The 25,742-nt window shown below is 39.3% G+C and overlaps 2 protein-coding genes and 1 non-coding gene across 3 annotated transcripts; all 3 read left to right on the top strand.

Moving 5' to 3' along the window:
- Positions 1 to 1,677: 1,677 nt before the first annotated feature.
- Positions 1,678 to 4,986, top strand: LOC120088810 (uncharacterized). Its single transcript, XM_039046249.2, has 7 exons — positions 1,678 to 2,430; positions 2,510 to 2,596; positions 2,674 to 3,323; positions 3,401 to 3,721; positions 3,803 to 4,095; positions 4,171 to 4,266; positions 4,352 to 4,986. Exons 1-3 carry the CDS (start codon positions 1,831 to 1,833, stop codon positions 3,058 to 3,060), a joined length of 1,074 nt encoding a protein of 357 aa, XP_038902177.1. The 5' UTR covers positions 1,678 to 1,830; the 3' UTR covers positions 3,061 to 3,323; positions 3,401 to 3,721; positions 3,803 to 4,095; positions 4,171 to 4,266; positions 4,352 to 4,986.
- Positions 4,987 to 12,780: 7,794 nt separating this feature from the next.
- Positions 12,781 to 12,884, top strand: LOC120089533 (small nucleolar RNA R71). Its single transcript, XR_005485208.1, has one exon. It is a non-coding gene; the product is annotated as a small nucleolar RNA R71 (small nucleolar RNA).
- Positions 12,885 to 19,163: 6,279 nt separating this feature from the next.
- Positions 19,164 to 25,206, top strand: LOC150033396 (uncharacterized). The gene is made up of 10 exons (XM_090306395.1): positions 19,164 to 19,318; positions 19,408 to 19,532; positions 20,762 to 20,850; positions 20,944 to 21,216; positions 22,019 to 22,484; positions 22,596 to 22,987; positions 23,435 to 23,751; positions 24,031 to 24,380; positions 24,440 to 24,561; positions 24,652 to 25,206. The coding sequence occupies exons 1-10, from the start codon at positions 19,164 to 19,166 to the stop codon at positions 25,204 to 25,206; spliced, it is 2,844 nt and encodes a 947-aa protein (XP_090162521.1).
- The last annotated feature ends 536 nt before the right edge of the window (positions 25,207 to 25,742 follow it).

Here is a 25,742-nt window from a genome sequence, read left to right as displayed (position 1 = left end):
TATTCAATATATATTCTGATAAAAATTCTATATCTAAGTTATCAAAGTTCATTCATTAAAAAAAAAATAGTTGGATTACAATAAACTAACTGGACACTAATGAAAAGTTATCAGTGTATCATTGATAGATAGTAGTAATTTGTGTATGTTGGTGTGTACATTATTTCGAATAGATTGGATAGAACAAAGTGTTGGGGCCGTGGAGTTGGGTGCGGCGGTGGGAGAAAAGAATGCCAAAAAAGAGGAGGATGTTGAATTGGTTTTCACGGCGAGAAACCACTTTCATGCAGCTTCTCTTACATTTACAACAATACCTCAATGAAAATTTTGTACTTTTTTCCTTTTTGCTTTTTATTCCATCTGTAAAGCTTTTCAGTACCTCTAAACAGTTGGCTCTATTTTCTCACATCTAAAGTTTGCTTTTGATTTTTCCCTTTAGATCTGTTTTTCGATTCCACACCCATCTTTCAGATGTCTCTTCCTTTTAAAATCTTCTTCCGCAGGCCTCCCCTCTTCCACTTTCTGCTTCCTCTGTTTTTCTTTTTCTTTTCTTTTAGTCTCATATCCTTCAATTTTCATTTCTGGATCCTCGTTTAAATGTTGAAAATGGCGGTTTTCAATGATGTTCTTGCATACTATTTTTCTTATTAAAAAACAGTGTCTCCTGTTCTGTTTCCATTTCTTTTCTTTTTCAATTAGTGTGATACTCGATTCGATGAACCTCATGGTTGATCTGTCACCAAAACCTGTGTTTCAAGGTTTGACATTAGAGATGGTAATCTCGGTTACAAAATCGATATTGCTTGCAATTGGGGAAATTTGTACGAATGACCCAAAAATTGGGTCCAAAATGTCAAATGACCAATTTTTAAAAAATAATGTCAATTGACCCTCTGCTGACATCATCACCATACCAAATTACGTAAATTGCCCTTGCTTCGTCGTCTTCTTACCTTTTTACTGAGAACCCATCAAAACTAAAAACTATTCTTCATTCAAATTTTCCAAGGCTAACGGCTTTGTATCGCTCATAAACAAAAAAAACTATTTCCGGCTTGCAAACGATTTTACTGTCATTGACAAATCCAATATGATCGGTAAATTTTTCAATATGTGCCTGAAAATATCTTACACTGATTGGTAATGGGGCTTTGTGGGTAACAGGTTTAGAAATACACTGATATGGTTTTTTTTTGTTTTCAATGTGTTGTGTGGTTGAGACTAGTAGAAAGAGTTTGTGAGCGAGATAAGTGAGAGTGAAATCGATAAAGCGACACCGGAGAGAGGAAATGTGAGCTAGATAAGTGAACCTATGGTTTTTTTGTTTGTTTTTTTGGTTTTCGATGTGTTATGTGGTTGAAGACGAGTAAAAAGAGAGAATGTGAGCGAGATAAGTCAGAGCGACACCGGAGAGAGTGATATCGGAGAGAGCAACATCGGAGAGAGTGATACCGGAGAGAGCGACACCGGAGAGAGCGATACTAGAGAGAGCGATACCGGAAAGAGCAATACTAGAGAGAGCGATATCGAAGAGAGTGACACTAGCGAGAGCGACACTAGCGAGAGCGGCACCAGCGAGAGCGAGTCTAGCGAGAGCGGGTCTAGGGAGAGCGAATCTAGCGAGATTTAAACAGAATGTTGTTGTTTTACATTTTTTTTTCTGAAGGAGTTTACTGATTGAATTTTTATTTCATGCAGGAGTCATTTAAGATGGCTACACGTTTCAGAATAGCCGAAGCCGACCGATTTTTCGATCAAGTAACCAACTTGGCTCACATTGCTAATGCAAACAAGATTGTGAAAGAGAAGCTTACGCCAACGTAGTTAGACATGTTCAAGAAAACAGTTTTTTGGCGATTTGTAGACGTTGACATGGTGGTTAACAGCCCAATTATCCATCACATGTTGCTTAGAGAAGTGAAGAGGACAAGATCAGACTCAATGTCATTCTCTGTTTGTGGGAAGGTTGTCACTTTTTTGAAGGATGATTTTTTGTTGATGACTGGTTTGTGGCAATCCCCAACACGAGTTGATCGGAACCAGCAGTCCTCATATGAACTTGCTATCAAGTATTTTGGTAATCGAGTAACGAAGGACACTTCACACCTACGTCAACTTGAAGAAAAATATAAGGACTTAGAGTTTGAAAATGATGATGATGTTGTGAAGATCAGCCTAGTTTACTATACTGAGGTCGCAATGATGGGAAAAAACAAACAAAAAGATGCAATCAACCTCAAACGTTTCAAGGACGTTCAAAACTTGAAGTACTACAATAGTCTTGATTGGGGTACCATTATTTGGGAGAGGACATTGGATGCCCTAAAGATTGCGTTAAATGATAAGAGCAGTCTATACAAGACGAGGGTCAAAGCAAATAAAAACTACGTTGTGAAGTACTCCTTACGTGGATTTTCACAAGCGTTCTATGTAAATTTGATTAACATAATAATCGTGTTGTTTGATCTAACATTACTATTGTTCTTAATATATTTTAAATTTTATTTAGGTATGGACATACGAGATCCTAGCTTCATCGATAGCTGGGAACATTGCGGAGCGAAGGAGCAAGAGAGAGATATTTGAGTCTAACAATGTACGTTTACTCTATACATAATATGTTTATCTGGTTGTTAAATTGACACTAACCAGTTTACTGAGTTGTTAATGCAGATAAAGGTTAAAAAGGGCACTGTCATGTCAGATGCTGAAAGGGAGTTTCGGGATACCCTAGTGGACAGACGACCTATATTTGAGCTAGGTGGGGATGATGATAGTTCTGAAAGTGGCAATAGGTTAACTAGTGAGGGGGGTAGTCCTGAAAGTGAAAGTGACGGTGATGATCATCGTGGAGATGACAATGATGAAGTTGTCAGGGTGGAGGGAGGGGATGAACTTGAGCATTCTGAGCACGAGGATGCTGAATATGGAAGGGTGAAAGGAGGGACATACACACCTAGTGATGATATGATGGGGGACGTACGCGAGGAGGACGAGTTGAACCAACTTGATGTCTATCTTGCGAACTCCGGTAGAGAGCGACCTGTGGATGATGAGTGAACCAACTTGATGTCTATCTTGCGGACTCCGGTAGAGAGCGACTTGTGGATGATGAGTGTCCTGAGTGTGCTGCCCGCCGCAGGGAGGGAGCCAATCCCAACGAGTCTATTTATTCATACTTGTGGTCTATTGACAGCTCATTATCAAGGTTTGATGGTCGTATATCGGGTTTAGATAGTCGTGTATCCAGTATAGAGGAAAACATGACTGACATGAAAGGGCAACTGTCGGCCATTCTGTCATTGTTGTAGTCTATGTGCAAGGTTTGCATCATTTTATGTCTTTATGTGTTTAGTTTTTACGTGTTCGTGAACTCATCATTTTACTTTACTAATTGAAGGTTTCCACGGTGAATGAGGTGACGACCAGGTCACCCATCCCATCTCAGGATCCCAATACGACTGCGACTACCTCTGACACTCCCATCCCCATCCCCCCTCTACAGCCCGATACCACCACTTCACCTACTCCCACCCCCCCTGTACAGCCCGATACTGCCACGACATCACCAATTGACGTCAAACCTATACAGGCTGACGCCCCACAAATAGAGCCTGACATGTCTGTCTTACTCACCATGCCACATACAGAGGCTGACATGTCTGGCATCCCAAAGGCTGACACTTCTTGGATTGTTACGACCACAAAAGGAGTTCCACTGGTGAGTAATTTATCGATCAGTAATCTTTGTTTATATTTTTATATATCTTGATGAATAACGTTTTGTTATCTGTTAATGTAGGAATCTCAAAGAATTAGTCGTAAGAGAAAACCTGTTGATAAATATACACCCCTAGCCCAAGTAAAGAAGAAAAGTGTGGTTAAACATCCTCTCCCAGGTGTAGCTACGTCACTATCCAGATCGATCGTCACATATAACGTAGCAAACGATGTTCCACACAATATCCTTACAGAAATGATGGCTGGATCTCGGACGACAATACGGACAATGAGGTTCGAGAGAACTCCTTTAAACCACTCGCCAAGCAATTCTTCAAGGAATTGATTACCCCGAATTCGTTGATCGAGTGCGATGTAAGTATCCTAGTTTTTACGTCTTTACATGTTGGCTATCTTGTACTTTTATTGACATATTAATTTTTCGTGCAGATCATAAATACTTTATTTTATTTTATTAAAGATAAATTTTATACCCGGCCTGACATGTGCATGCACAAGTTCACCATCTTGCCAATTGGTGTAATGGTAAATTTTGATATTTCATTTCTTCTCATTTCGTTAAGTTTCCTGGTCTTTACTTCTTTACTTAACTTCTCATTTTATTTGACAGAGTCACCTTAATGCTCATGGCGGGGTATTTAAAGGAATAAAGAATAAGTCACTTCTAGAGGCTGCCCTAGCATGGGAAGATGAAGACACGTATAAAAACTATGTCACCGGTAAATTCGATATCAAATGGGCAGATGTGGATTTCGTTTATATGGCGATTAATATCAGTGACCACTGGATGGTCCTTGCAATGGACATTAACAGAGGCCACATATTCGTGTTCGATTCACTTCCGTCATACACACCAATGACAAAGCTGGTGAATTGGCTAGAGCCATTGACGGTCCCAATACCATCCCTACTTCACTACTGTGACGAGGATCGTTCAAAACCGGACCTATCCACAGCCCGTTGGAAAATCTCACGACCTATGAACGTCAACATACAACACGGGTTGCTTTATTGTGGCATCTTTGCAATCAAACTACTGGAACACCTGGTGACTGGTGTTGATCCATCCGTAATCACTTAGGAGAAGATGAGTAAATATAGTATGCAGTTAGCGTATCAACTATGGGCAAACACTCCATATTTTTTATATGTATAGAACATGTATTTTTTATTGTATTTTTTATGTATGTAAAAACATTCATTTATTTTTTATGTATGAAAAAACATTCATTGTATAATTGAACATATATTTTTTTATGAAAGTTCAAAGTTCAAATTTCAATATCAGAACATGCATTTTTTATGTATAATTGTTCGTTGCTATCGTGATTCGAGCTGGGAGTGTATTGTATAAAATAAATTGAAAAATTAAGTTCTAAGTATAGATGCATTGATGCTTTGATGCGTTTATGTGATTGTAACGCGTTGGTCCGTTAGAGATATGCAACAGAACGCACAACACTCCACTATTATTGACGTTCAAGTTTTCCTAAACTAGACCCAAGTATAAATCCAATTTAGGTTCCTGGTAAGTCTAGGGTCGAACTCAGGGATTCAGTTAAACTGACGCAGACCTTGTGTTGTAGCTATTGTAGGGGTTTTCCTAAATGTATGAGAGAAATATGTTATTTACACTAAAGTGTTGTGCTTGTACAAGAAGATACAAAAGAGTTGAGTAGTGAGTGATGGATCATGCAAAAATAGATTTTAATGTAAGTGATATACGTCGGTTTAAGATGAGTGTACACAAACCAGAGTGTGATGTGGATGAGATGGGATGATTTGCTTATCTTTTTTTATGCGTTAGACTTTATTCAACACTTCTCAATGCGAATAACATACAAAACCTATCTCTAGGATGCATGCGTCTAACACAGAATTCAATAGACACCAGCAAGTCTATCTCTATATGTACTAGGCGTCCTACTTGATGCTGGCTTATCTATTCTTTCAAATAATCTAAGCTAAGGATGCTTTCACCAATTGATCAAGTCGGTTTAAGCGTTTGAAATGAGATTTTGCATAAAGTATAAATGCATTCAACATAAACAAGAAATAAACAATGACAAGTGTGATGGATCAAATATATGAATTTATAAAGAAGCAAATTGTCTTTACAAAAGCAATATTCAATCAAATGAAATGAAAGTCATAAATAAGATGAAAGGAACTGAGTTAAGCTATAGAGTACAATCTCTTGTATCTCTTTGGCTCAATTCTATTGTGTACAATCACTTGTATAGGAGTTGGACGAAGTGTCTTTCTTAATCTTGGCTTCCTCTGCTCCCTGACCTGCAGTGGTAGTGGTTCTCAACCCTTCTGATCGTCTTGGCACCACAGCATAGCTTAAACTACAACTACGCTGATTACAGAGAGTGAGAGTCTTGATAAATTTCTATGTACTATCTAACTCTGAAGGGACTTCATCTATTTACAGGCATTGGTCATGTCCATTTGGTGAATGGGCAGCATTAAAGTTCATGCCCTGGTCAGCCGCCTGACTCTCGGAAGCTTTTCAAACGCCGCCTGTTGCAGATGCCCATACTGCAAGTGGTGATGTGACACAATCAGCCTGGATCAATGTATCTTCTCTGCATTGAATTCCTTCCGACGCATGGCCCATGCGTTAGAGTTTTCCCTGTGGCACTTCTTGATTATGCGTTAGCTTTGTGTAAAGATCCTGCAATACAATGCATTAGCACCACAATATTTAGTAATAAAACTTCTTTTGCATGAGTTTGCTAATGTTTAAGTAATTCCATGTGTTTCTACTAAAAGTGGGTAGAATTTATCATTAAAAACCTTAGTTGTTCCAACTTAAGAGCAAAAATAACTTGTATTTCTACAAGTTATCACCACCCTCAAATTTGAACAATGCTTGTCCTCAAGCATTCCAAAATAATTCTTTATTATCTTCTTTGTCTTAAATGTGCAGAGTTCTCCTCTCATCATATTTAGTCATAAGCTTGAGACAAGAGTTTGGAAAATATAACTCAGATTGACTCTTTTCTAAAAGGACTAATGTTCAGTTTTAGATGTAGGAGGTCTTTTATCAACAACTCCTTTCGTTTCTCAAAACATTCCTGTTTTTTCTAAACCAGCAATGTGTTAGATGCTCCTTTTAAGATAAATACCAGATAAAAAGAAAAAAATTATGAATTTTCACTTACCCATGCGTTGTTCTAGGTATCCCACTTTCGTTTTGGCTTATCCCCACGGGTGTCATGCGAGCATCCAACTACGAGTGAGAACCCTTCACAACTAAACTCATATCTAATATTCATGCGTTTCAAGATATAATTTCTTCAGACTAGATAGAGGAGTTCTATGGGACGCATTGGTCTAGGAGACTTAACTTCGTTTTGGCTTGCCCCTACGAGTGTCATGCGAGCATCCAACTACGGCTAAGTGCCTGTTCCAACTTTTTAACTCATGTCATTTTGAGGTTTTTCTTTTGAAGTAATGACAGAGGAGTTGCTTTTAATATTTTTTCTTATTTTGTTCCCTTTCTTATGATGTACTCGTTTGATGCGTCTTCACTCGGATTTCCCTCATCCCCAAATTTGGAGATGAGCTAAATCCTCATTGTTAAAAGAGAAAAAAAAAATTTAAAAAGGCTTTGAGAGTCCAAAAGGAGTTTAAGACTTAAAATCTTGTATGCATTAGAAAGAAAACATGTAGTCTTTTTAGATAAGTTCAGGCTTTGTTGATTTTCCTAATGCCTACTCTATACTCATAGATTTCATATTATTGAATTCATTGAGGTCAGGAAAAGCACAAGACTTAGAAAATATCTAAAGAACAAAAATAAAGTATGCTAAGGTCAAATGCAAGGAACAAAATGATAGGAATTTCTCATTCATTTTCATAGAATAACATAGAATAAACAAACAAGTCAAACTAATACAAAAGAACATCAACTAAATCAAAATACAAAATAACCCAACACCCCAAAACTTTATTGAGCTGGCACGTCATCCCTGCGTCCTTCTCCAGGGTCTTCATCCATAAAGCGCAAGGGGTTTCTAAGATGGCAGGCAATGGAGGCAGAGCAAACATTCTAACCAAGACCTGGTTGATGTACTGCGTTGTATAAACGAATTGGTCTTGCATCCGTCTTGTTTGCTGCCTTAGATAATCTCTTAGAACCCGATTTTGTTGCTAAAGAACTTCGATGGACGCGGTCAATGGTCTGAGCTGATCATTGCTGCATTGAGGTGGTGTAGGTTCTTCACTTTTACCAACTGGGTCTTCAAAATTTACTGTGTTGCTTGATCCTAACCCAGTTGGTTCAAAGATGGTTGGAGGAGGCACAAAATTGGGAATTGGACTTGGTGAGGGCGAAGAAAGGGAATAAAGAATGTCTTGATCTATGTTAGTAGGTTCTTGATGCGTTTGATCAAGACTCCCTTCTAGTGGGGCCATTGGTGAGTCATGAAGAGTAAGATTGAGGATTGGCTGCGCTTCTTCACCCATAAGATCAAGCTCAACTTCATATTCTTCATGCTCTGAAGCTTCATCGCTGTGTTCAACAATCTGGACGCGTTTTCTTTTAGGGGCGCGCTTAGATGATCGAGGTTTGGTTGCCACTTCTTTGGTAGGTAAGGTAGGTTGATGCGGCGAACCGTGAAGTAGACGCTTTACTAACTTGATATCTATCAAATCATCGATCTCTTCATGATCATCCCCAGAGGGATGCTTCCGTGTTCACATAGCGCACATATCAACCATGGGAAGTAGAGTTGTCCTCGTGGTTTAGTCTTGATGGCCTTGATCTGATCCCTTATTATTTTTCCAACGTCTAAAAGGATGCACTGCATGACGCAATAGGTAGCCAGGACGCATTCGTTTGACAGTGTTTCATCATGCGTTGTAGTCATGATGCTCCTTTTGATCAGATAGTACCATAGATTCGCGTCAGGGGTTAAATTCCTGGAAGCTAGCATCTTTGCTCCATTTTTAGATGTTTGTCACTTGCTTCCAGGTTTGGCTACCGTTCTTAATACATCTTCCAGTTGGCTTGGCGTTGGCTGCTCCAAGATGCGATTAGCTTCCGCGTCCGGATTACTATCGATATTGAACACTTCGTTGATCTTGTCGGCTGAAAAACACACTAATACCCCATCAACGAAGGCTGTGTTCTTTTCCATGTCAAATTCGCTGCTATAGAACATGCGGACCAGGTTGGGCCAAATTCGTGTGTGCCCAACGCAGAACTAACTCCAACCCATTGCGTTTATTGTTTCTGTTATAGACTGACAGTGGGTTGCGCTCAGGAGAGAAGCCCTTTTCTACAAGTATGTCACTAAATTGACGCTTTTTTCCCGATGTCTTCTTAGGTAATGCGTCGGTTACCTTGCATTTTCCTGCTGCATGTTCCTTAGCTTCCCTTGCTAGCTTTCTCAATTAATTCTCCAATTCCCTTTGGAGAGCTGTCTTTCTTCGCCCTTACCTTGCAGGCTGATAGTCTTCCAAGTTCTTCTCTAATGCGTTGTGCCTTAAGCAACTCCCATGCGTTGTATCCTCAGGACATGATGTTGATTGCTCATCTTCTTCCTCCAATATTAATTTTCTTTTCCTTATTACTCTCTTTGATTTTAAGGGCCCTTCATTCGTGTCGAGTTAGCGTGATTGAGACGCATCTAGGCCAATTCTCCTTTCTTCTTCTCCTTCTTCTTCTTCAAATTCTTCTTCAAGCATCATAGTGTACCACTCTGCTTTGTTCAATTCAAGTGATGCGTTAGGTGGGTCTGAACGCATCACTTGCTCTTCCTCTTGACTTTGATTGAGATTCGCCAAAATAGCACCAAAAACTACCTGCTCGTCCAGTCGAGCTAATTCCACCAGCTCTTCAGGGTTGCACTTTGACGCAGGACTGTCAGAGGGGGGTCTAGGTGGAGTAAGTGGAGGGGTGCCTAATGGAGCATGAGGCAACCCAGGGGAGGATATGACTATGGGTGAACGCGGCAGTTGGCTTGACGCGTCTGATTCGACTGGATAAATGGTGGCTAAGGGCTAGATAGAAACTGGAGGTGGTGGATGCACGGCTAGTGATGGTGCGTTGTGAAGGTAGGCTGGAAGTGGGTCATGCGTTGCACCCACCGGAGTTATGTTAGGAATGAATGGTGGTGGGGTAGGCTTGGTGTAGGATTTACTAGCAGTCGTAGATGGCGAACGCTGCCTCGGTTTCAAAGGTGTTTTGGGATTTGGCTTAGGGGTAATTTTGAGTTTTGGTTGAGAAGTTTTGGAAGGAAGGGTTGTGATGGCTTTGGTGGTTTTAGAAGGGGGTTTTGTGGGTGTTGTGGAAGGTTTCGACCGAAATGGCCGCTTGGAAGAGGAGGTTGCTCCGCCGTGCATGGGTTTGGTTTGGACAAGGGCTTTGGAGGTTTTTCTAGGGCTCGGGGGAGGTGAAGTCGAAATAGAGGACGAGGAGTAGGAACTTACCAGTGAGTCGTTCCCGAAGCTCATGGTTTGGTTCTAACAATCTGATGCAGAAAACATTGTGGCTGGAGAGGTGCTTTGAGTAGATCGACGATGAGGGAAACAGAGAGGCTAGGGTTTTTCTTTTTCGTTTCAGAGATGGCTCGAGAGGGAAATGAGGAAAAAGAAGGAAAGCGAAGCATTTGGGTCTTTTTATAGGCTGAGAGAGTTAGTTGGCTGACGTCAAGCGGCGCCTGACGTCCGTAATAAATGTGAAGCTAAAGGGACGTCTTGGGTTTCTAAGCACTCGAGTGCTTTTGTATTCTCGAGACGCGTCCCTTCAATTGGGCCATGCGTTAGACTTGAGTCTGACGCGTCCGTTATTTCCATCCCAATTGTACATAACTTTAAAAAAAACAAGTGAAATTTCTAACTCAAGAAGGCAGAAACAAAGAACAATCAATCTTAAAAACATAAACAAATAAACAAGCCAACAAACTCAAACGCATTGTAAAATACAGAATGCAAAAAAAAGACAAGGATAGAGGAAGCATCCCTAGAATGTATGGCGATGCGAACGCAGGGATGCTTCGACGTGGGCCTCAGCTGGCTTCGCATAGTGCGAGAGATGACACGTTCCAGCTCATCTTCAAAGTATAGCTTCACTCGTTGGCCATTTACCTTGAATGCGTTGGTGCCATCTTCCCGTGTTACTTCCACTGCTCCATATGGAAAGTCTGTTTTAATGATGAAGGGACCTAACCACCTGGATTTTAACTTCCCTGAAAAAAAAAGGCATATTTCAGGTGACTAGGTAACGGTTTCAACTCGAGTTCTGGTGGTTCCTCAAGTGATGGATGCGTTGGTTTTGTCTGCCACTCACTCAGACTTGGCAACTCTGGTTCTTTCAGGTTCTTCTCCAACGCAAGGACCTCGCATACATGGGTCTCTTCTTCAGGCAACTCTATACTATTCAGTTGAAAATCTTCACTATCTGGGAACTTTAATGTGTTTAACACATTAAACTTCACCTCTTGATTATCCACGCGAGTTGTTAATTCTCCTTTATGCACGTCAATTAAAACTTTCCCAGTAGCTAAGAAGTGGCGTCCAAGGATAATTGGTACATCCCTATCTGTTTTATATTCCAAGATAATAAAGTCTGCTGGGAATATGAAGTTGTAAACCTTTACCAGAACATCTTCAATCTTTCCTTCAGGGTACTTAATCGTTCTGTCAACGAGCTGAAGAGTAATAAAAGTGGGTTGTGCTTCGCCAATTCCCAATTTCTTAAAGATTGAGAGTGGCATGAGATTAATGCTAGCTCCCAAATCGCACAACGCATGACCCACATCCAATCCTCCTATCGAGCAAGGAAATATGAAGCTCCCAGGGTCCTTCTGTTTCTTGGGTAGGTTGTTGCTTACTAACGCGTTGCACTCATGCGTTAGCGCGATTACTTCCATCTCGCTGACTCTTCTTTTCTTTGTCAAAATGTCCTTAAAAAATTTGACATATTTTGGTATCTGCTCCAGGGCTTCTATAAGTGGAATGTTGATATGCAATTGCTTCAAGGGCTCAAGAAATCGCTTGAATTGTTGTTCATCATTCTTCTTCATCAGACGTCTAGAGAATGGTGCATTCAGCGACACTGCATGTTTTCCCGTGTTAGACGTACTGGGTTCTGAATGGCTTGTGGTCTCAGGCGTTCTTTCTTCTTGATCCATTGAACGTGTGATGCGTTCTTTTGAAGGACTGCTGTTTCTTGGATTCATTCTTCTTTCTTCAAGAGCTCTTCCACTTCGCAATGTCACCACGTGACATTGCTCTTTTCCATTATTGTTCCCAGGTGTTTCAGTGTTGCTAGGTAGAACTCCAGGCTGCCTGCTTTTCAATTTGCTCGCTATCTGCCCTACCTATATTTCCAGGTTTCTGATAGACGATGCCTGGCTTTTCAGCAATGCGCCATTTTGGGCTATGTATTCCTTCAATAGGTTCTCAAGCGGAGATTTTGAGCTCAATGCCTGTCCTCCTCTATTAAAGGGTTGTTGGTGTGGCTGATGTGTTTGTTGAAATGTAAGCAGCGGTCCATTCCTTTGCTCTTGGTTCGCCCCTGGGTGATGCTCCTGATGATTTTCTCTTGTCCAAGAAAAATTTGGATGGTTTCTCCATCCAGGATTATATGTATTGGAACATGGGTTGTTTTTTATGAAACATACTGACTGGGGATTTTGTAGGCAATCCGCATAAGAGTGAGGATCTCCTTCTGCTGATTTGGGCTACCTAAACACTTCTACCTGATTCACCTTTTGCTGATTTGATGTGTTTCCTAGCGTTATGTTTTGCAAAAGGCTGGTCATCGTAGCCATTTGTGCAGAAAGTGTGGCTATTGCATTGGAATCGATAGAATTAACATTCTAAGACATCTTCTTCCTATCAGCTTTTCCATCATACGTATCGTCCACCCATTCCATGTTGTATTTAGCAATGCGGTCTAATATCTTCTTAGCTTCAGATTAAGATTTATCCATAATTCCAACAGTCGCTGCTACGTCTGCTACTATCTGCGATGCTCTATTCAATCCACCATAAAAAGTCTCCATTTGGATAGTTAGTGGTAGTCCATGGTTCGGGCAATTTTTAACCAAGCCCTTAAAACGCTCCCATGCGGCGTTTAAGGTCTCCACTTCTTCTTGTTCAAAGTTCATAATCTCTCGACGCCTTCTCACATTGGTGGTAGGTGGGAAGTATTTTTGCATAAATTTCTCCACCAACTTCTCCCAGGTGGTGTTTCACTAGGCTCCAGTGAGCTCACCCATTGTTTTGCGTCATCATGCAAAGAATAGGGGAACAAAGACAGCCTGATCGCCTCTTGGGTGATTCCAGGAATCACAAATGAGTTACACGTTTCTAGGAATCGCTTCATGTGGGCGTGAGGATTTTCACCACGACCACCCCCAAATTTTCCAGCAGTCTGAAGCATTTGGAGCATTACAGATTTCATCTCGAACCTCGTCCCATCTGGCGTTGGGTATATGATTCCTGGAGAGAAATTATACAGTATAGAGGATGCATACTCCCTCATGGGACCCGTGCTGCTTTTCGCCATTAGGATTGGATTTGGTGTAGGATGAGCTAGTTGTTGAGCTAAATTTTGATTTGCCTGTTCTTCCGCCATTGCTCGTTGCCTATTCTGTTGTCTGAGAAATTGCTGCCTCAACCTTCGACGACGATTTGATCGGTTTCTACGTCGGAAGGTTCTTTCAATCTGAGGGTCGTATATGAGTCTAGGAGTGCTCTCCCTGCTCATAAATGTTCACAAGCTTAGGCTTAGCTTGTAATACTCCCTCGACCGAAGTGTTCCTACAACAGATACAAACGAAATTTCTGGTTACTTTTGTTTTTGAATCCCCGGAAACGGTGCCAAAAACTTGTTCGTTGCTATTGTGATTCGAGCTAGGAGTGTATTGTATAAAATAAATTGAAAAATTAAGTTCTAAGTATAGATGCATTGATGCTTTGATGCGTTTATGTGATTGTAACGCGTTGGTCCGTTAGAGATATGCAACAGAACGCACAACACTCCACTATTATTGACGTTCAAGTTTTCCTAAACCAGACCCAAGTATAAATCCAATTTAGGTTCCTGGTAAGTCCAAGGTCGAATTCAAAGATTCAGTTAAACTGACGCAGACCTTGCGTTGTAGCTATTGTAGGGGTTTTCCTAAATGTATGAGAGAAATATGTTATTTATACTAAAGTGTTGTGCTTGTGCAAGAAGATACAAAAGAGTTGAGTAGTGAGTGATGGATCATCCAAAAATGGATTTTAATGTAAGTGATATGCGTCGGTTTAAGATGAGTGTATACAAACTAGAGTGTGATGTGGATGAGTTGGGATGATTTGCTTATCTTTGTTTATGCGTTAGACTTTATTCAACACTTTTCAATGCGAATAACATACAAAACCTATCTCTAGGATGCATGAGTCTAACACATAATGCAATAGACACCAGTAAGTCTATCTCTAGATATACTAGGCGTCCTACTTGATACTGGCTTATCTATTCTTTCGAATAATCTAAGCTAAGGAGGATGCTTTCACCAATTGATCAAGTCGGCTTAAGCGTTTGAAATGAGATTTTGTATAAAGTATAAATGCATTCAACATAAACAAGAAATAAACAATGTAAAGTGTGATGGATCAAATATATGAATTTATAAAGAAGCAAATTGTCTTTACAAAAGCAATATTCAATCAAATGAAATGAAAGTGATAAATGAGATGAAAGGAATTGAGTCAAGCCAATCGCTTGTATCTCTTTGGCTCAATTCTATTGTGTACAATCACTTGTATAGGAGTTGGACGAAGTGTCTTTCTCAAGCTTGGCTTCCTCCGCTCCTTGACCTACGGTGGCGGTGGTTCTCAACCCTTCTGATCGTCTTGACACCATAGCACAGCTTAAACTATGACTACGCTAATTATAGAGAGTGAGAGTCTTGATAAATTTCTATGTACTATCTAACTCTGAAGGGACTTCATCTATTTATAGGCGTTGGTCATGTCCACTTGGTGAATGGGCAGCATTAAAGTCCATGCCCTGGTCAGCCACCTAACTCTCGGAAGCTTTTCAGACGCCGCCTGCTGCAGATGCCCATACTGCAAGTGGTGATGTGACACAATTAGCCTGGATCAATGTATCTTCTCTGCGTTGAATTTCCTCTGGCGCATGGCCCATGCGTTAGAGCTTTCCCTGCGGCACTTTTTGATTATGCATTAGCTTTCTGTAAATATCCTGCAATACAATGCGTTAGCGTCGCAGTATTTAGTAATAAAACTTCTTTTGCATGAGTTTGCTAATGTTTGAGTAATTCTATGCGTTTCTACTAAAAATGGGGAGAATTTATCATTAAAAACCTTAGTTGTTCCAACTTAAGAGCAAAAATAACTTGTATTTCTACAAATTATCAATAATGGAGCTACTGCTGTTTTCATTGTATAATTGAACATGTATTTTTTATGTAAGTTCAAAGTTCAAAGTTCAATATCAGAATTTTATCAGAACATGCATATTTGAGCTTAGAACATTATATGGTTCAAGGTTGAAAGTTCAAAGATTGGGAGAGTGAGATATTGAGAGAGAGCTAGATTGAAAGAGCGAGATGTTCAGAAAGAGTGAGATTGAGAGAGCGAGATGTTTAGAGAGAGCGAGATTGTGAGAGGGAGCGAGATTGAGAGAGAGCGAGATTGTGAGAGAGAGCAAGATTGAGAGAGTATGAAGTTATCCATTTTTGTTACAAGTATGAAGACTGGGAGAGTATGAAGTTATTGTTTTTTGTTACAAGTATGAAGATTGAGAGAGTATGAAGTTACCCATTTTTGTTACAAGTATGAAGACTAAGAGATTATGAAGATGGAAAGAGTATGAAGATTGAGAGAGTATGAAGATTGCTATTATATAAATACTTTAGCTTGTTATTGTTTTTTGTTTATAAGATGAAAGTATGAAGTATGAAGTATTACAAGTATGAAGTATGTTACAAGTATGAAAAAGTATGAAATATGTTACAAGTATGACATATGAAAAAATGATCAATGGTATTTATAACTAAACTGGATGAGGGGTATTTGTGTCTCGATCTTTGGCATTTTCAGCACGTCGCAAGGTTGTAAGCGGTTCAGTACAATTTTGGCGGTTATGCCCATAATTCCCACAATGACCACATTTCATTTGTCTGCGAAATTCTCCTCTGGATGGTATTCTTCTCACTCTCCGTCGCCCGACTTGTGGCACAAACTTTGAAGGAAGGATAATCTTTTCTACGTATCCAGAAGGTCTTTTCCATTCAGATATGTGGCCAAGTGGATTTATAGGCTCCGCATACGCAGTCATTAGAGAGTCCACTATATAAAATCGACTGCAAAGACTGTGGATGGGTATATTTCTTTCCTTGGCAGCAAAAATTGCATGCAAACACGGGATACCAAGTGAGTTGAATTCTTTACACGTGCATTCCTTCGTGTGAAGATTGATAATATCGTCCAATCGATTATCTTTCACATGTACCCGATAACAATCAATAGGCTCCACCCGATATCGTCTTCCCTTATCGGCTTCATTTGCCAATTGGGTTTCATAGTAGTCAGAGTGCAATGTCTTCGAGATGCCGAGCAGTTCCTCCGTTCGTAGAACCATGATTGGAGCATTCCTCTAACATGTTCAATCAAGCATACTATGGGCATTAATCGATACTCTTTAGTTAAGGAATTGAAACACTCTGCACTTTTGGATGTCATGTTATCATATCTTTGTTCTATTTGGTAACCTCGTGCCCACCTTTGAAGACTGATATCTTCCAAATATTTTGTGACAGTACCGTCTCTAAAACTGCGTAGTTCGTCCCATTTTGTCTGGAACTCTGTCATGCGAAATACCCTTGCTGCATCTCTAAATATCCCAACAACTGTGCTATCCTTAAAGTTTTTAACCAGATTCTGTTCTATATGCCATGTGAACAATCCATGAAATGTTGTGGGAAAAAAAATGCACGAATAGTATTGCCAATAGATACCATCCAATCAAACACAAACACCAGATTATCGGGTTCTCCGATACTGCATTTCAAGTTTGACATAAACCATTTCCATAATCAATCGGTTTCATTGTCCACTATTGCATATGTTAGAGGGTATAATTGATTGTTCCCGTTCATAGAAACCGCAACCAACATGGTGCCTTTGTATTTTCCTTTCAAGTGCGACCCATCAACAATAATACAAGGCTGACAGCTTGCAAAACCTCTAAAACAAGTCCCTAATGCCATAAACATATACTTGAAATGCACCTCATCTTCAAGTTTGATCTCAAAGACTGTACCCAGATTCTCTATTTTTAGCGCTTCTCCATAAGCATGTAGTATGAAGTATGAGTATTCTGGAGTATCTCTAGTGAGATCATACACAGCTTCCCTTGCATGCTACGGTTTATCATAACTTATGTTCACGCCATAATCTCTCCTCATATCCTCAACGATATGACAAGGTTTATAAATACGTCCTATTCCCGTGAACTTATCTTTGATGAACTGACCAACAACCATAGCAGTTGCTTGAATATATTAGACCCTTCCATTTTGACTGCACGAAGGCTCCACTTACATGTCTCCCCAATGCATTTGACAGTGAACAGAGATTTGGTTGATTTCTTGACCTTAAATTCAAAATTTCTGTTGATGGACAGAATAGATAATCTCATTTTCAAGTCCTTTTTGCTCAAAAATAGTTGACCAACTTCAACATCCTCCGTCTCAGATGAAGAGGTGCCAGGCATAATCAACTATATCCTATGACTTGAAGACACAGATCGTGGAACCACTAAAGTTGCTGTAGAACGATGCACATCTCCATGATCATGATCCATTTCATTCATCCTGCTAGTTGCTCATTCACATCCACTAAAGAACCACAATCCATATAATTGAATGTTGATGGTACAATGTTGGTAGACAATGGAATATTAATGTTGTTAGACAATGGAATATCATTCTCTTCCCAACGAAATTGATATGATTCCTCATATTGTCTGTCCACAACCGTATCATCATAACTCACATTTCCAAACCCCATCCTAACTCTTTCGTCTTGTTTAGACTTCAACGTTACAGCTATCTGAAGTCTACTAAGCTCTTCTCGCAAAAGAAGGAAGTGAACATCATCATCATCCATTATGCATTGTGGAGAGGCTTCAAATTCAAGATTATATTTAACTTTCAGGAGAAGATCAAACTCTGAAGAACTGACTTTTTAGCCCTGTAAATGCGAGATTTAAGTTCTTCATAATTCAATGTATGAGGCACAACGATTCCTTTCAACTGTCCCACAATATACGAATTTTCATTCTCATTCCAATCACCTCCAAATCGAATAAATATACACTTATCTGTCATTCTACAAAGCAAGAGAACATTTTTCATTAAGTTGTACAAGCAATTGAAGTTTACTCTCGCTCTCTCTCTTACTCTTCCTGCTCTCTCTCTTACTTTTCCTTTTTCTTACTCTCTCCCAATACAAAATTTCGTAATGCTACATTTCCAGAAATAACACATCAAAAATAATTAAACAGACTCAAAATAATTCACCTTTCTGAAAAGGCTGTTCCTTTAAGAGAAAGCCTCGTTTTGGAAATCCCTGTTCGAAAAATCTCCATTCAACAAAACACCGTCGAAAACCAGAGAAGTAATCACCTTTGAAATGGAGTTTAGAGTTTAAAGAAATCACCATTGTATTATGTTTAGGTATTATTGATTTGATTTGAGGCTTCCGTCATGAAAATTGTCAAATCAACAGTACACTGGCGATCAATGACGTCAAACCAGGGAATTTCAAGCAAGAGTGAGAGTGTTTAATCAGACGAGAGCGAGATTTACCTCGTGAGGCCGGTAAGGAAAATTTATGTAATTTGGTATAGCAATGATGTAGTAGAAGGTCAATTGACATTACTTTTTAAAAATGGGTCATTTGACATTTTTAGCCCAATTTTTGGGTCATCCGTACAAATTTTCTTGCAATTGGGCTCATATCCACTATAATTTTGTTCAAAGTGGCTATATTCCCAAAATCGATGGTCAAGAAGAAGAACAACAAAGTTTGACATTAGGTCAAGCTGATGGATGGCCCAAAAATTAGGTAAAAAATACAAAATGCCTTAGTTTTTGGAAAAAAAAAATGTTGAATGACCCTTTGCTGATTCAAATTGTGGTGAAATTATTAAAATATACTTGTGCACACGCGGAAAAGAAATCTTGCTCTCGCCCTCGCTTGTCTTGCTCGTCTCGCTCTGCATGCGGAAATGACCCCATTTTTATTTCCCTTCTCATTGGTCTCGGTCTCGTTCTTCCATTCTTCACTAGTTGCGCTCTTCCTTTCCTCACACAGCTTGCCAGGCGCCCGACAACAACAATCACTCTCTTCGAAGCTACTCGTGTGAACCCACCGTGTCAGAGATGAAGCCGAAGAAGATGCAGCGAAGGAAGTTAGAGAAGAAGTCAGGAGAAAGGAAGAGGGAAAAGAAAAAGGGAAAAAGGAAAAAGACATGGAGAAGAAAACAAGAAAGCAAGGGTAATGTTGTAATTTCACGTGATTATGACATCATCAATGGGTCATTTAACATTTTTTTTAAAATTTAGGTCATTTGACATTTGGGCCTTTAAAATAGATCTTTTGAGTAATTATCTTATTTGACATTAGAGATGATAATCTCGGTTACAAAATCGTGTTCAAAGTGGCTATATTCCCAAAAGCGATGGTTAAGAAGGGTTCGGGTCACGTTGATGGAATGTGCGCGTTTTTTGCGTGTGGGATGGGGTTTTTTGGTATTTTAGTAGGCTGGAGATGGATATTATAGAATTTGTAGAATTTGTTTTATCTTGTAGATAGTTTGATCCACTTTTTTATACTTTCAAAGCCCCTTCCTCTTATACACATCTTTTAAAAGTTAAAAAAATATCCTTATGTCCAAAAAAAAGTCTAAAAATACATTCACTGTTACCATATGAACAAAAACTATTAGTATCTCTTTGAAAAAATATTTCTGATTTTTCATGTTTTAAAAGTACTCCTTTTAACTTTTAAAAGTTTCAAAAGTCCTTAAAGAATTAAAAAATACTGTTAATATATGAATGAAAATATTTAATATCTTTTTATCTATTAAAAGTTGCATTAATATTCTTGACTTTGAAAAATAAGTTTATAAATACTCTTACCATTTATCACCACTCTATTACTTCACTCTTTCATTCTTCCATTTTGTTTATTTTACTAATAGATTTATCCATTTAGAAAAATTTATCATGTTAAATGGTCAATTGGTAAGTTGTATTGACGTAGTAATTACTCCAATTAGAGGTCTCCAAACACCCGATCGTTCGCCAATCAAGAATTGAAATCAAACTTAACCCTCGAATGACCTTAAACTTTTTTTTTTTTTTTTTTAAAAAAAAAAAAGAAATTTAGTTTTTACTGAATTAATAAAGAAACATAAAAACATTCTACACACAAAATAAAATGAAAAGACATAATAATAAATGGAAAATCCACAGATAGAAAAAATGTCAAACTATTTACAGAAATAACAAAAAAAACACTGGTATAAGCTTCTATAAATCTCTATCAAAGAATATTAAATTTTGTTATTTTGTATAAATAGTTTCCCTCATTTTTCTACTTTTAAATATCTTCCTAATAATATCATATTAAAATTAATTTTAATTTAAGGATAATTAGTAACATTTTCCCTAATCGTTTGAGTTAAGTTGTTCCATAATTATAAATAATAAACAAGAAAAAGACACATTTACACATGGCAAGGTAATTCTACTTGTTAAAAATAGGGTTTTTAACCTAGGGGCATTTATGTAATTATGTAAGACCCCTAGGGCTTCCTACTGTCTATTTATACAGTGTGTCCCTGTGTATTCAGTGTATCAGCTTTAAAAAAAAATAAGAAAAAACTTTATATCGTGGTTTTTCTCCCTACACTAGGGTTTCTACGTAATCTTGTTGGTCTTTTCTTCCCTATTCTTTATTTTTAACATGGTATCAGAGCACGGTGACGAAAACCTAGCTGTTATGGAAGAGAATCAACCTCAATCCTCCTCTGCTAATGGGTCTTCAAGTTTTGACATAAAAATGGCAATCTAGGCAGCAGTAAAGGAATGTTTTCAGGATGCCCTACCGAAATTAATTTCTGCCGTTCAGGTACAATCCTTGGAAAATCACCCTTAGCCAATCAGGTATTACCATTCAGAAACCAATCAGAATCCCGTCACGATCGGAGCTGGAGCTGGCCGCGAAGAACCAACGATTCACGATCAGAGCTATCACGGTCATGGCAGAGTCGGCAGTCTCGGACTTGAAGAGCAGGCTGGCTGCAAGGAGGTGTTGACTATCAATCAGAGCTATCAGGGTAGAGTGGGCAGTGTCGGAGGCGAGGAGCAGAGGAATCGTGATGATTTGATTAGGGTTGGTACTGGTCTGAAGCAAACCGGACCAGTTCGGGTTGAACTAGGGCAAACCAGCCATACTTGATTTTTTTATTTTAAGTCCGACCCGAGATCCGACCCAAGGTTAGCCCGACCCGAGAGCTCTTCAGCCCAGTTTTTTGCACCAGTCGATCCACTTTCAGCCCATCTAGACCGACCCAGTGATCTGGTTTCCTTCAACAGCAGACCCGATGGTTTTTTCACAACCAACTGCCGAGGTCTCTATCAATCTGAGCGACCAACACTTGTTCCAATCAATTGTAGTTCAGCTCGTTACCCAGATGATGTAAGACAACGGTTGGCTTACCTACAACAACAGATTTCTGATTTGGATACGATGTTTGGTACAAATCCTTAACCGGTTTATTCATAAAATCTGGTAAACTCATTATCTATAGTGCCTAACGTTTCCTACTTATCTGGTTCGATGGGTAATTTTGCAGGATTTATCGTCGGAGAAAAATTAAAAGACCAGAACTATTTCTCCTAATCGATTCGATGGCCTTGGAAGGGCGTCACAAGTTTGGATATTTAATAGGAAAAATTCCAAAGCCGGCCCCAGGTGATCCATAAGAACGAATTTGGAAAGGAGAAGATTCGTTGCTATGATCTGTCTTGGTTAACATATGGAACCCTAGATAGGAAGACCGCTATTATATGTTGCAACAGCCAAGGATATCTGAGAGGCGGCGCAAGATCTATATTCTAAAAGACAGAATGCCTCTCGGCTATATACACTCCATAAACAGGACCATGAATCCAAATAAGGGTCCATGGATGTTACCTCTTATTTTAACAAACTGTTGATGCTGTGGCAGGAAATGGACTTATGTAGAGAGATTGTCTGGAATTGTCCACAGGATGGGGCCCAATATTTGAAGATTGAGGAAGTGGATCGTGTTTATGTGTTTTTGGCTGGATTAAATCCAAAGTTTGATGGTGTTCATGGTCAGATATTGGGCCAGCGCCCGATTCCTTCACTTCAAGAAGTCTATTCTGAAATACGGCTGGAAGAAGATCGGTCGTGTGCCATGAATAATACCACCCCAACTACTGATGCAGTAGCCTTCGTCGCCAAGCCGTTCGGTACTGATGGTGATAAGAAACCTCCTCTGGTTTGTGAACATTGTAAAAAAGTTTTGGCATACGAAGGACCAATGTTGGAAATTACACGGGAAGCCCCAAATAGTAGGCGACGACAGTCTCATGAAAAATCTAATACTAGTCGTGCCCTGGTAAGTGATTCAGTAGATGACCAAACTCAAAAGCAATCTTCTGGTGATGGTAAACACAGCTCGAGAACAATTGGGGTGAGTGCAATTGCATAGTCAGGTAATTTTCCTTCTTTTGACCTAATTAGTGTAAATAGTAAGAAACCATGGATTGTGGATTCAGGGGCTACTGATCACCTTACGAGTTCCTCAGAGTTATTTATGTCATATAATCCGAGTGCTGGTAATGAGCGGATCCGAATTTTAGACGGGTCTTTTGCCCCTGATGCAGGAAAGGGCAATATCTCTCCGTTTAATGGTTTAATTCTACGTGATGCCTTACATGTGCCTAAAATATCGTATAATTTGTTATCTATCAGTAAACTAACAAGAGATTTGAAGTATAAGGCGATCTTCTCACCAGATTTAGTTTTATTTCAGGATCTGAAATCGAGGATGACGATTGGCACTACCCGGCACGATAGGGGACTTTACTTCCTTTCTGACGAAGATTCCTCTAGAAATGATCACCAATCTGGGTTTATGTCTTTAAATTTCTCTGTTTCTGAAAATGATGTTATGTTATGGCATTTTCGTTTAGGACATCTGAATTTTCAATATATGAAATATTTATTTCCTCATTTATTTTGTAATGCTAGTACTTCTTCTTTTAATTGTGATATATGTATTCGTGCCAAGTAATATCGTGTTTCTTTCCATTCTCAGCCTTACAAACCCTCGAGTCCTTTTTCTCTTGTTCATAGTAATGTATGGGGTCCCTCACCGATTACTACTTCCACGGGAAAATGGTGGTTTGTCACGTTTATAGATGATCACACCCGTCTCATCTGGGTTTTCTTGCTCACTGATAAATCTAAAGTGTCCTCTGTTTTCCAACAGTTTTACACAACTGTCGAAACTCAATTTAAAACAAAGATTGGGATTTTAAGAAGTGATAATGGGCGAGAATTCTTTAATGCCTTCTTCAAAGAATTTCTCGATTCTAAAGGTATTGTCCACTAGAGCTCGTGTGCTTACACTCCGCAACAAAATGGAGTAGCTGAGCGTAAAAATCGGCATCTGGTTGAAGTAGCCCGATCTCTTATGTTAGCCGCCACCCTTCCGTCATACCTCTGGGGAGATGCAGTTCTTACTGCTGCTCACCTCATTAATCGGATGCCCTCTCGTATTCTTAATCTTCATACCCCTTTAGAATTGTTTAAAGAGTCTTTTCCTACTACTCGGTTGATTTCTGATGTTTCTCTTCGGGTTTTTGGTTGTGTTGCTTTTGTTCACTCCCATGGTCCAAACCACACAAAATTTACTCCTCGTGCTCAGAAGTGTGTCTTTGTTTGATATCCACTCCATCAACGTGGATATAAGTGCTATCACCCATCATCTCGAAAATACTATGTCTCCATAGATGTCACCTTTCTTGAGGATCAGTCGTTCTTCCCTATTAGTCATCTTCAGGGGGAGAACATAAATGAAGAGACTAACTGGTCATCTTATGCTATTCCTTTAGAGTCAGCGCCCATTCAAACCTTGTCTAAACCTAGTCTTGAGCATAATAGTCTGGTCCTTCCTACCAATCAAGTTCCTTGGAAAACGTACTACAGGAAGAATCTCAGGAAGGAAGCAGTGTCACCTATTGAACCAGAACTGCCGGCTCCAGTGCAGGAGTCAGACCTGTCATCAAGTCTAGGTACGTATATTCCTAATGATGTTGATTTATGTATGGTGAATGATGAAGGCGGGCATAACAAAGGAGAAGGGAGCAGTAATACTAAGAGAGTGATAGAAAGGGAAACTGCAGAGGATGAAATGATCTGTGCTAATGATGATGTGGAAGATACTACTGAAATTTCTGATACACAGATAGTAAATCATGCTGAGAAACCTGAAGAGGTGAAAAAACGTGATGCATCACTTGATCTTCCTATAGCCCTGAGGAAAGATACCCGTTCATGTACTAAATATCCTATGCATAGTTACATGACATATAGTAATTTGACATCCGAGTTCAAGGCTTTTGCGTGGACACTAAGGTGGTTCTAGATAACATAAGTGTTGCAATGAAAAAACCAGAATGGCGGTCTGTTGTTATGGAAGAAATAAGAGCTCTGGAAAAGAATAAAACCTGGGAACCGGTGACTTTGCCTGAAGGACATAAAACAGTAGGATGTAAATGGGTGTTTACTATAAAGTACAAGTCATATGGGACGATTGATTAATACAAGGCTAGACTCGTTGCAAGAGGCTTTATCCAAACATATAGAGTAGATTATTCTGAGACGTTTTCACCTGTGGCTAAACTTAACACGATCCGAGTGCTTCTGTCAGTAGCTGTGAATAAAGATTGGCCCCTACACCAACTTGATGTTAAAAATGCGTTTTTGAACGGAGAACTTGAGGAGGAAGTCTATATGAGTCCCCCTCTCGGGTTCGAGAGTCAATTTAAAAATAAAGTGTGTAGATTGAGGAAATCACTATATGGATTGAAACAGTCTCCAAGGGCCTGGTTTGATAGGTTCACGACATTTGTGAAAGTACAGGGATATGTTCAAGGACATTCCGATCACACTCTTTTTATAAAAAGATCAACATCAGGAAAAATAGTTGTTCTTATTGTCTATGTTGATGACATTATTTTATCTAGGGATGATGATATAGAAGTCATAAGACTAAAAATAAAGATGGCTAGAGAGTTTGAAATTAAAGACCTCGGGAAGCTAAGATACTTTCTGGGAATGGAAGTGGCTCGCTCAAAAGAGGGTATATCAATTTCTCAATGAAAATATACACTGGACTTGCTAAAGAAAACAGGTATGACTGGGTGTAAACCTATTGTCACGCCAGTAGAATACAATGCGAAAATCAGTGATAAGAATGATAGAATTTCTGTTAATAAAGAAAGGTATCAACAGTTAGTTGGGAAGGTGATATACTTGTCTCACACAAGACCAGATATTTCTTATGCAGTAAGTATTGTAAGTCAGTTCATGCAAGCTCCTTGTGAGGATCATATGATAGCAGTTGAACGCATTCTTCGGTATCTGAAAGGAACTCCTGGTAAAGGCCTAATATTCAGGAGAATCGATAAACGATCTGTTGAAGCTTACACTGATTCTGACTGGGCAGGGTCTATTGTTGATAGAAGATCTATGTCTGGGTATTGTATGTTTTTCTAGGAAAATCTAGTCACCTGGAGAAGTAAAAAACAAGGAGTTATTGCTAGAAGTAGTGTTGAGGCTGAATATCGGGCCATGAGTCTAGGGATTTGTGAAGAAATCTGGTTGAAGAAAGTATTATCAGATCTCCAGCAAGATAA

Source organism: Benincasa hispida, chromosome 10 (assembly GCF_027475165.1).
Source record: "Benincasa hispida cultivar pf3 chromosome 10, pf3_genome.v1.1, whole genome shotgun sequence".
Taxonomy (NCBI): domain Eukaryota; kingdom Viridiplantae; phylum Streptophyta; class Magnoliopsida; order Cucurbitales; family Cucurbitaceae; genus Benincasa; species Benincasa hispida.
This window is presented reverse-complemented; position numbering and strand designations above follow the sequence as displayed.

What these genes read in the sequence shown, in the direction of transcription:
- LOC120088810 (XM_039046249.2), top strand. Translation starts at nt 1,831, where the DNA reads ATGTTCAAGAAAACAGTTTTTTGGCGATTTGTAGACGTTGACATGGTG. An exon ending in GATTTTCACAAGCGTTCTAT is followed by an intron (nt 2,431 to 2,509) that starts GTAAATTTGATT and finishes AATTTTATTTAG; the next exon opens with GTATGGACATACGAGATCCT. An exon ending in AGATATTTGAGTCTAACAAT is followed by an intron (nt 2,597 to 2,673) that starts GTACGTTTACTC and finishes TTGTTAATGCAG; the next exon opens with ATAAAGGTTAAAAAGGGCAC.
- LOC150033396 (XM_090306395.1), top strand. Translation starts at nt 19,164, where the DNA reads ATGAAGCCGAAGAAGATGCAGCGAAGGAAGTTAGAGAAGAAGTCAGGA. An exon ending in GATTATGACATCATCAATGG is followed by an intron (nt 19,319 to 19,407) that starts GTCATTTAACAT and finishes ATTTGACATTAG; the next exon opens with AGATGATAATCTCGGTTACA. An exon ending in CAAGTTTTGACATAAAAATG is followed by an intron (nt 20,851 to 20,943) that starts GCAATCTAGGCA and finishes AATCACCCTTAG; the next exon opens with CCAATCAGGTATTACCATTC.